At 43.6% G+C, this 11,507-nt stretch overlaps 1 protein-coding gene across 5 annotated transcripts in view; it reads right to left on the reverse strand.

The window, feature by feature from the left end:
* The window catches only part of SNX19 (sorting nexin 19), a 31,667-nt gene extending 22,249 nt beyond the window's left edge, over positions 1-9,418 (reverse strand). For 3 of the 5 annotated variants that reach the window (XM_037505645.2, XM_037505648.2, XM_054693208.1), the window contains exons 1-7: positions 7,244-9,417; positions 6,025-6,163; positions 4,892-4,992; positions 4,660-4,779; positions 2,812-2,942; positions 1,177-1,273; positions 558-738 (exon numbers count right to left, since the gene is read on the reverse strand). In XM_037505645.2, coding sequence (XP_037361542.1) covers positions 558-738; positions 1,177-1,273; positions 2,812-2,942; positions 4,660-4,779; positions 4,892-4,992; positions 6,025-6,163; positions 7,244-8,929 — 2,455 coding nt within the window. In that variant the 5' untranslated portion in view covers positions 8,930-9,417. Of the gene's footprint in view, positions 1-557; positions 739-1,176; positions 1,274-2,811; positions 2,943-4,659; positions 4,780-4,891; positions 4,993-6,024; positions 6,164-7,243 lie in introns of all 5 variants that reach the window. The other 2 variants (XM_037505646.2, XM_037505647.2) reach the window with 2 other exon arrangements.
* Between the last annotated feature and the right edge of the window lie 2,089 nt (positions 9,419-11,507).

Consider the following 11,507-nt stretch of genomic DNA (forward strand, 5'->3'; position numbering starts at 1 on the left):
AAAACTTTATCCTTATATAAACTCTAGCTCAGTAAATATGGTAATATCCAGACCACCAACAACACGTGTTAGAGCATAGATGAGATCACCCAGAGTGTGTGCAGAAGAACAGAGCCCAAAATAATCCTCTAGAAGGTTAGTGTAGGGAGTCAACAGGGGACTGAGAAGGGACCATAAGAGGTACAGAAAGAAAACCAGGAAAGTGGTACCACAGTTACTATTGGAAGAAGTTTCGAGATAAAGCAAATAGTCCAAAGATATGCCAAAACATGTCAAAATAATTTACAGGGGACGATATCATAAGCATGGATCTTATCTTGCTGTGTTTTAACTCCTTGTTTTTGTGCCCTACTTTTCTGCATGATTCAGCTCTGGAGACTGTGTCATATTCTTTGTATCTCAGCAGTCAGCACAGTAACTCAGGCACTGATATTTGACACATGACTTGTTGAGTTGAATGGAAGAGAAATTAATGTGTTGAATCCCAACCATCACAAATCCCAAATAGATGGTACCCTAGCTCCCTTCTCTGAGGGAGCCAAGGTCTTGTCACTTACCTAGATCACCACTGCTGCAACGTTGGGCTAGCACAGCTGTATCTGGTAAGTAACCATCCACACTGTCTTTGGGAATCTGTAGAGGAACTTTTTCTGGGGTATCTTCTGGCTGCACTCCTAGTAACTTTGACTGTTTTTCAAGAAAGGATTCCATCCCAGACATGGACAGGACCTCTGACTCCTGCAGGAAGAGTCAGTGGTGTATCACATAAAGAATGCAGTAAGTAGGAGAGCAAATGATTCATGACTGGCTTTCCCCATTTATTCCTACTATCTCTATGACAGCCTTAGGAAAATTCTATTATTATTATTATTTTTCACATGCACTATAAGTAAGCAATGCTTTTGGATTCGCACTTGCTTTAAATACTTTTGAGTCATCTGTTCTTTTCCAGGAATTTCTCATTCTGTCTTCCATTATCCAAACCTAACCCAAAACTACCCACCCAAAACTAGTAGGAATTCCTAACCACCAAAATACATTAGAGTAAAAATTGGAGATCTAGGTATTGGATAAGTCCTTTCGCAAGGCACCTATGTCCTTTCTGATTGGAAGATGTCTCAATGGCCTTTAACTGCAGGATCAATATCCCACTTATCAATTCTAGGAGTGTCTTACCACACTGCCATCCTGGAGACAATAGAGAATCTTTTCATGTGTGTCAGTCATACTTAGTGCTGGAGCAATTTTACTGGATGAAAACCTCAATCTGGACCTGGTATAGAAACAAGAGCAGAAACAAAATGTAATTCATAGTCTGGATTCCGACATAAAGAACTAACCAGTATTAATATCTTAAAATAACAACATTCACACTGATTTATGGGAGCTTACAATGGTCAAAGCTGTTAGGAGAGACCTGGTTCTGAAACCACTCTAACAATAAATATTCTGGCAACTCTTAACATACAGTACAATTCCTGCACTAAGTGATCTCTAGAATGCATCTGCAAAAGGACAGTTGCTAATGTAAAATAAGGACCAGTGTGTTGTGGTTCTCTCTCTATAGGCTAGAGGAGTAGCTAGCACATACCTCGCACTCATTACAAATCTGCTGAAGATTAAATAGAACAGGATTTTCTGAAGTTGATGGTGGTACCCTTTTTGCACATCCATTTATTCCCCTAATATTCTAAATAAATGCAGGGAAGGGGCTGCAAGTGCTAACTTCAGTGTTTCAAGGAATATGGTTCTACTAAACAAAGGCATCATGATCATCCTTCAAAATATGCACCCTGGAAATAAAAAGACTAAGAACTGTGAGTCTGTTATTGCTAGCCCATGAAGCAAACACGGAGACAGAAACAGCCAGTCATCTAGATAGACTTTCACACACACACAGTCGCTCCTGCTTATAGTCTGTCTTCCTAACAGCCCAGATACAGATGAAGTTTCCAGGAAGGGTAAATATGGTTTCCTCTCCCTCCATGTGTTGGCTTTGAAAGCTACTTCTAGGATCCTAATGGAGGATCTAGTTTAGTAACCAGTTACTGATATACGCCCTACAGGGATCCGTACTAGCCCTTTCATATTTACTGCTAATATATGCTACTTCTGAGTCAAGATTTCCAGAAATGATGGCAACCAAAAATAAGTCATAAGATTTAAGTCTTAACAGTAAAGAAATATCTCGATTTTCCAGGAAAAAAGAAAATGAGACTCTCCATATTCCAAAATTTTCCTCCCAGTCAAAATTCCCTGGTCAGTTTGAGCCTCAGGTCCCATGACAAAAGCAAACATTCATCAGGGCTGCCTATGCAGAATTTCAGGATCTTTGGGTGGAACACTGAGTATGTGGTCTGACTTTGCATAAAAACTGGTATGTATGGGCCTCCCCGGTGGCGCAGTGGTTGAGTGCTGGGTTGCAAAGCTGCCCGTGGCCTCTGCAGCGCCGGTTTGATCCCCGGCTGCTCCCCGGCCACCGGAGGAGGGTCCAGCATGGTGCGCAGACCTCTCCTGCCACCCGCTGCTCCCCTCAGCAGTGTGCTTAGGTCCTTCTGCCTGCTCTGATCCCTGCTCTGGCTCTGGTGAATTCTCTCACCCTCCCGCGCTTCTGACTGTACCCAGTGCTTGTATAAATAAATAAATAAATAAATCTTAAAACAAACAAACAAACAAACAAACAAAAAAACTGGTGTGTATGACCCATCTTTCTTTCTTCTAGGGCTTGAAACTAAGGATGGGCATCAGCTGAGGATTAGGGATCAACCTGAGAATTGGGAAGGGTCCCTGGGTGACTGAATGGCTTCTCACTTGCTAGCCTTCTTGCCTTCAGTCTGGGGCTTGCTTTCTGTCTCCGCCTCACTCAGCTCCTCTGTGGGGCTCTGGGGTTCAGAGCGAGGAAATGCTGTCTTCAAGGTGTCCACAATAGCACTCACCACCATCTGCAGGGGTCAGAGATATAGGGTCAGACAGAAACCACCTAATGAGAAGCTGTCTCAGTGCTTTATGTAGTCAAGACGAGTAGACAGCCAGACTATCTAGGCAGAATCTTACCAGGATAGATACTAGTTAATGACTTAGTGGCACTGATCCTCTTTCTCTATGGCCACAAAAATCTCCCTCCTCACAGAATTAGGACACACAGTGCCATGGGGAAAGACGACAATGAGATAAGTAGAAATATGGGAGTTCTGCAAGCTGATGAAATACTTCCATTTTCAATTTCATTCTTCTTAGATAAAAGAATGATCTTTACTTTCGAAATTGATAATACTTTCACCAAGATGACGGTAATATAGAATAGATAATACTTTCACCAAGAATAGGTAATATAGAAATATATAGAGAAAAGAGAGTGATGATTATCAAAATGAGAAATATAGTCTAAGTAATATATAATGTAAACATGTTCAGAGTAATTTGTTGTTCTGGTATTTCAAACAATTTTTCTTCATCAATACAGCAATAGCAAAAACCACACAAGCCAAATTTAAGGAAACTGGAGTTGTTATAAACTCATAAAGACCACATAAAACAACCCTCACTGAAGAGTAAGAATTATCACTAATTTTCAAAATGGGAATATGTCCAATAGATATTTGTTGGAAAGGAAAATGTACAAACAAATAAAATCCTAAGATATCAAAGAATCAGGAGAAGACATATACTTTCCCTCTGGTTTCTTTTCCTAATAATCACTGCTGGCTCAAAGTAGAGCCCAGTACCCTGCCTTCTTTAGTCATTCTTGTGTTCTCCTCTACAAGCACAGCCAGCAAAGCTAAGAAAAAGCTGAAATGGTCCACAAAGACTACAGTAAGAATGAGGGATAATAAACCAGGGAAAGAACTTGAGGATAGCATGAATGCAGATATTTGCTTAGAAAATACAACCTGCTCTCAAGTTTCACAAAATTGTAGACTGTGGGGGGTCCTTATCTGCTGATTTCACCAGCAACAGTATACTACATGGATTTAAACAAGCATCTAATAAGTTGATGTTGAATCAATGAGTGAATACACCTGCATGGATAAACACATTTGCATGGAACTCTGGGGATTTTCTAAAGGCATTCTTTTCTAGGTTGCAGTTTTTTCCTCATAGTATGTATGTCTCCTTACTCCTACCACATGAAACTCCACTTTATCATTTTATCTCTGAAATCTATGAGAAGAGGGACACCCCTCTTTTATCTATGAGTCAGTGTTTTCTAACCTTTTCAAACATATGCCATCTTCTGATAAACATAAACCTTGGACTCCTGCCCTGGAGATTCTAGAGGGTACAACTCAGCTTAGTGTTCTGTCTGGGCCCTCCTTCTGAGTGACCAGTGCTGAGAGTGACCTTCACTTCCAGGAGAGACCTGTGTGTCCCTACCTATCTCTGGAGGTAAGATCTGTCATTACATCATTTTCTAGAATAACAATGTCTTAATAGTCCCAGGATATATATATGTCCATTTATAGAGTGTCCTCATAGCTGCTTACTATAATTCAGCAAGTTGGTGGTCCAACCAATATTTAGCAAGAGATCTTGAAAATTCCAGTCCATATTCTATTGATTCCTCTGTGCTATCTCTCCCTACACACCACCTTCCCTATTTTTGAAGCACCACCTCCATTTTGATGAAAAACTAAAATTGAGCACAAGGCCCTGCTGTACCTTGTCTATTCTGGAGACCATGAATGGCTTCTTGACAAAGGCAATACGAGCATCTGTGTTCAAAGCAAGGAACTCCTGCACCTCTTCACTATTTGCAATCTCCGGAATGGCACAGAGTTGCTGCAAAAGATATAAGAAGGACTTCAAAGATAAATTCCAGTCCCCAGATCTCTCTACTCAGCTTGGATGTTTAGTGATTAGAATGAACGCAGAGTCAAATCACAACTCTAACCTTTAGGAATGATTCCAGGAGGCTCTTACGTGCTTCTACTCTGTCATTATCCATGTTTCCAAATGGAAGATCTGGAAAGAGCTTTTTCGGACCCTTCACATCTTAAAAAAAAAAAATCATTAATAGTTACTGAGAACTATTCCATATAAACAACCATCGTAGAGGTAGGGCAAACAGAACTGTTGAATATATTTCCCTGAGACTTAATAGTTCAGGAGTTCCAAACGTACCCCAATCACACAGCCTATTCTCATTATTTAATAACAATATAAGGTATAAGCGGCTGTATGGTACAGTGCTTATGGATGAATCTGAAGTATAACTGCCCAAGTTTATAATTTGATTCAATCCCTACTATAATAATGACCTCAGGCAAGTTACATAATCTTTGTTTAACTTTGTTTCTTTCCTATAAAATCGAACTAATGATAGTACCTATCTCATTAGCTGTTATGAGAATTAAATGAGCCATTATGTGTACAATGCTAAGAAAAAAACCTGGCACATATGCTCAAGCTTAGCTGAGTATTAGCTCAGTATTAGCTGTTGATTTTAAGAAAATGCATAACTAAAATACATAATTTAGGCCTAGACTGATTCAAATGTTTATTTGGGTGATTATCAGCACTTTTAAAAACAAAGCAGCTCCTTCCTAGCTTATTTTCAGAATTAAATTTTATTACATTTTCTCACTGTTTCTGAGCCTTACAGGTGTGAAACAGCACGCACGCGCGCGCACACACACACACACACACACCCCACCCCCGGTGGCTAAAGAAAGGTGGCAAGTATTTCTGGATAATTTAATTTTTAAGAGTAATCAGTCTATGAATCTAGAAAAGTTACTTTAACTCCTCACACTACCTCACAGGAATCAGTGGAAATGTGAAAGCTTTCTGAAGCTTAAGCTAGACAGGATCCCAGAATAAAGTACTCAGTGGCACTGGGGTACCTCAGAATTACTCAGTGCTGTCCAATACTAAAACCCCAAACACCTGAAAAATTGGGGGAGCACAGTACCTCTGATGCTCCTCCATCCCTCCCCACAAACCTATAGGCCCCTCAGTCTCCCAAACCAGGGTGGCTAGATGTGAAAAGCAAGAAGGCAGTGTGGGGCAAAGGAAATTCCTGACTTTTGATGAACTTCCGTAGATCTGATTTCTCCTCCAGACGGGTCTGCAGATTCAGGAACTCGCGGTAGCGGCGATTTACAGTGTGGTAGGCTAGCTGCTGCAGGCTGCTGCTGTGCTCACTGTCGAGGGCTGTCTCATACTGTTGAATGAACACATTTGTTAATTGCATTAGCTCAACGGTCGCACAGTAAGAGCAGTGTAGAGGTAAAGGGAGGGAGATGTTCCTATTTTACTCCTGACCTTACCAGCTGACTGCTGCCTTACGTTGTAATGAATAACTCAAATTCCAAGAATGGCTGGATTAAGAAAAGAGATGTATTTCCCAACATAAATCGCTGAGAAAGTTAGAAAATAATTTTACTGCTTTGCTCTCCTCCTTCCATCTCTAAGTTCCCTCCCACAAAAACTTTCTTTACTTATAAAAATGTCTACATAACTACTTTTCAAACCCTAAAGACAGTATAAAATAGAAGGCACATCACCAAAGTTTGCTCATGATCACAGTTTTCGGACTCAAAATAAAAAATCCAAGGGGGAGGCAAGTAAAATTCAATGTATAGAGTCTCATGCAGAAATTCTCTTTCCAGACATCTTCCTCGCTAACTTCTTTCTTTTTAAACAGTAGCATCTTTTGTATTTTGTTTTAGGAAGGAGAGTTATTTACCTCTAAATACCTCAGAAGGCAGCAAGTTCCTTATTCCTAGAGATATTTAAGCACAAAAGTAGACACCACTTTAAAAAAATGGGGGAACCACTTAGCAGATATGAAGAGGGTTCATATATTAGATAGTTGGCTTGATAAGAGCCAGTTTTGTAAAACTGGCTTTAGGATAGGCTTCCTCCAAGTCACTTGAAGACTTGTATTAAAAAAAAATAGAATGTTAGGATCCACTGTTAGGAATTCTCATTTAGAATCTATCAGTCTATCATAAAAAGGAGTCCAAGTGATTTTTGAAGAGCAGCTAGGTTTGGGAACCACTGGAAAATATGACCATCAGTATCCTAACCACCCTAAAATTCTAAGATTGAGTAATGGATAAAATATACTGGTAGAATATTAGATAAAATGACTGCTTTATGTATGAGCTTCAACCGTTCACATACAGATGCCTGCTGAATTAAATAGTAAACTAAGAGCAGGCTCTCAGAACACTTGCTTCGCTGTTTTCCAAACCCATTCCCAGCACAGAACAGGTGACCACAGTTCTAATCCTGTTACCTTCACTGTGTAGAGTGTGTATGGGTGGAATCCAGTGCCACTGTGTTCTCGAGCAGTAATGGTGCCAGTGATACGCAGGTTCTGGATGACAACTGGGCCATCTGGACTGCTCAGGGGCTCAAAGCTGAAGGTGGCTGAGCTGAGAGGACCGGTTGGAGAGGAAGAAAGCAGAACCTGTGGCAGATTAGGATCGAGGGAACTCACACCATTGGTGAGATCCTTCTCTAAGCATGAGGGTCGTGCGGGGCAGGCTGTTTCTGGACTTGCCAGCAAATCTGTAAGAGATGTAGCATCTCTATGCTCTACCTCCTTGTCTGCCGTGTCAACCTGAATCTCAGGGCAGGAATTCAGCATGGAGACCAGTAGGCCTGTTTCTGTCACTGGACCCTCCTCAGCTTCTGTTCCTTCAACTCCTTCACATCCCTCACCATCCTTAGATTCTAGAGACTGAGAATTCTCTAGGGCACACAGGGCATCCTGGATTCTGTCAGATAGGAAGTTGCCTGAGGTCACAAGCATTATGGATTCTTTGCTCAGTTCACACAGTGGAGACTCCAGCTCTGGGTCTTCACATAAGAACAGAGGGCCTCGAATATCTGGCTGCAGGAAATGAGATGAGTTAGCAATTTTTCTTTCTTTTATTTCACCCAAATCTCCATCTACGGTGTCATGACTTTCTTCAACAACTGGATGTGAAGGTCCCTCTGGTTCATCACTGTTTGGAAACACTGGGACTGTTGCTGGGGAAGGGGCTCTTGCCTCTGGCAGATTCTGTGCCTCAACAACCAGTGGTAGAGATGTGGGCACTAAGGGCTCTTCCAGGGTACTGGCTAGGCAGAGTGGTTTAACTACTGCTGGATTGTTTCTGGCTTTGGAAAAGATGCCCACAAGTACAAGGTGAATCCAGTCAGGGTCTGACAGCTTGTTGATCAATGGTAAGATTACATTGCAAGTAATGAGTTCGACCACTACATGGCGTCCAGTCCGGGTCTCTAAGTGAGGCTTTGGCACTAGTCCTTGAAGCAATATATCCACAATGCCTCGTGTATAGATGACCTCAGCACTGGGGTTTTGTACTGCAGGATGTGGGGCAGTAACCTGGCAATAAGCTTCCCAAAGCTGGCAGGACTCAACTGAGGGCTCACTTTGTTTTCCCGCTGTGGCTTTCTTTGCATGAATATAGCTCTGCAGGTGACAACCACAGAGAGTCAGAACCCTCTGGGTAAGAGCATGACTGTCCACCTGGCTCATTCTCCTCCGGAGGTCGTGAACCAACCCTTTCATGGCAGCCTCCATTTCTTCCTCAAATGCTGGTTCCTGGCTCACTGAGCGGTACCAGGATGACACAAAATCCCTCATGATCATCTGGATGGTGCAGTTGATCTCTTGTTCCAGTTGCCTCTCTGCCTGGGGATTTGGTGGGCAAGTGGTTATCTGGATAAAGCGTTCCAGGTGCAGTCGACCTGAAGCCCCCACAATGGCGTTTGGTCCTAGCCATCCTCCCAGCACCACCAGCAAGGCAGACAGAAGACACAGAAGCCACACATTGACCAGAAAGTGGATGACCAGAAGCCAGCCAAGTAGGACCCCCACAGCCACCAGCTTCCGGCTACTCAGCAGGCTATTGAGGCCACCGCTGCACCCAGCTGGGATCTCCGGGAGGGAGGATGGTGTTTCTGCCTTCATGGCTGAAAGGATCAGGTGGCTCCCCTAGACAGCCAGCCTCTATTTCACTTCCGAATTAGGGTCTGGGGCATTCAGTGTGTCCCGGAGACGAGGCAACCTGGGGTGCTATTCAGAGTCCAGGAAGGGGCTCTGGGCCCTCGACATCCCCCAGCCACATAGGTAGCTCTGCTGCTCGCACTCGCTCCAGCCCCTTCCAGAGACGCTGCGCTCAAGGTAAATCGGTCACCTTTTCAGTCGAGGCCACTGCGCGGCCCCAGGAGGACGGTCGGAGCCTTGGGGGAGGGGCCCCCTCGCCAAGCACTTACAAGAAGCTGACGACTGGGGCGGGACAGCAGCGGGTCGCACAGCGCCGGGGGTAGGGGCGCGCCCAGACAGAGCCCGGCGGGCAGTGAGTTCAATGGTGTCTTTTCCGCCGGCCTCGCGGAAGCCTCGGCCAGGCAAACGCGGCCGGGGCCACCGGGCTCAGCAGCCAGGTTTGGGGTAGGGCTGCCGGCCGGCCGGCCGCCGGCGACAACTTCCGGATCGACGTCCGCGGCGCGAGGCATGCTGGGAGAGCGACCGCGCGCCGGGAGGAGCGGAGCGTCCAGGCGCCCCCTGGTGGTGACAAGCCGCCGTGACCGCTCAGCGCAAACCGTTCTCGGATTCTTTGCAACCTGAGAGCTCAGGGGTGGCCCCTGATTCCCACCGTGGTAAGGGTGGGTTAGCGAGCCGCAATGCAGGAAATGAGCATCGAAGACCAGACTTCCAGCTCTCATTATATTCACTGAAGTCTATAAGTATCTTTCACCGCTTTGGCAAACTTTGAATAACCCAGTTTATTTAAATCCCATGTGGGCATTTTTTTTTTCCATTGACCCCACACATTTAAACATTTACCCTGCTTCCCCCAGCTCCGCCCTCCTGGCCTGAACACATTCACCTAACTTGTCCTCAGGAATTGTGAAATACAAACATAAAACAGAGATATATTTATTTATATATTTATATTTAAATATATTTATTAATATATTTAAATTAAATTAAATTAAATATATTTACATATATTTATACAGAGATATATTTATTTCTTTAATTTTATATACTGCCTAACACAATCCTGTTTGTAATTTGAGGTTATTTGCTGGTGGCATTACACAAAAAAATACTTTGAGCATCTGCTATATTCAGTCACTGTAGTGTGAAGAATGAGAAGATACCCTGTCCTCAAGGATCTTGCAGCTAATGGGGGAGACCACTTCTTGGATCGTGAGTTGATATCCAATACTGCAAGTCAGTACAGAGCATAGTAAAAAGCGATATCTGATAGGCATTTAGGGAAAAGGAAAGATTGCTGTGGATTGCAGTGCTTAAGGGGGGCTTTATAGAGAAAGTAGCCTTAATGTTGAATCTTCTATCCCCCTCCTTTTCTATTTCCTCTTTCATCCCCCAATATATAGGAAAATATGGCAGAGTTAGAAATGTATTTTCAGACAATCCTCTAATATATTTGCTCTCTGTTTAGTTATTTATAGTTTCAGCAAATTTCCCTTCAGGTATCTACACAGAGAGAATTACCTACAGGGAGATGAAATACCTGACAGTAAGCACTGACCATGCACGAGAGTATTTGTGCCAGTTTCACAGGAAGCCAATTTCCTTTCCCATCTTGTCCCTGGGAACTCTCTGCAGTGTGGCTCTCCTTTTCATTTTGACACATAATTCCCCTCATTTGTAAAGAACTGTTTATGACTGTTCATCTTCAGTGTTCTCTATGCTACTGGGTCCCTTTCATCATTAGAGCATTAGTCTCCAGATATTTAGAGGAACCTTCAGACAAATGCCAACCCAAAACTGTACCAACAAGATGTGCACATACACACTGCAGCCTCTTATCTCTAGTTCTGCTGTTGGGGCTAAGATCTATTTTGAACACAAAAGGAATCATCATTTAGATGTGGGGCAGAGTTCATGTCTATCACTCCTGAAATGAATACTTTGATTTAGGATCAGTGTCCACCAAGCCAACTGGGCAGATTCTTGTGATCCCAGAAAGCTGGTCAGTGTTTCCCTGCCACAGGCCACTTTACTGCTAATTTCCTCATGAAAAAGGGAGAGAAGAAGTGGGTCTTACTTCTTTTTTTCCTCCCAGACTATCCCATTGCCCTCAGGGGCTGTTAGAATATCACAATGACCATTACAGAGTAGAAAAGTTAATAAAGGGGGCCTCCCCGGTGGCGCAGCGGTTGAGCGCTGGGTTGCGAAGCTGCCCGCGGCCTCTGCGGTGCCGGTTCGATCCCTGGCTGCTCCCCGGCCACCGAAGGAGGGTCCCACATGGCGCGCAGACCTCTCCTGCCGCCCGCTGCTCCCCTCAGCAGTGTACTTCGGTCCTTCTGCCTGCTCTGCTCCCGCTCTGGCTCTGGTGAATTCTCTCACCCTCCCGCGCTTCTGACTGTACCCAGTGCATGTATAAACAAAAACAAAACAAACAAACAAATAAATAAATAAAACATGCCTCTATTAAAAAAAACAAACAAACAAAAAAAAAGTTAATAAGGGAGGGGCTACTGATGGTTCTGAAGACTTCCCTGTGACAGTTTAG

This window comes from Talpa occidentalis, unplaced genomic scaffold (genome assembly GCF_014898055.3).
Source record: "Talpa occidentalis isolate TD23 unplaced genomic scaffold, MPIMG_talOcc4v2.1 talOcc4.12, whole genome shotgun sequence".
Lineage (NCBI taxonomy): Eukaryota > Metazoa > Chordata > Mammalia > Eulipotyphla > Talpidae > Talpa > Talpa occidentalis.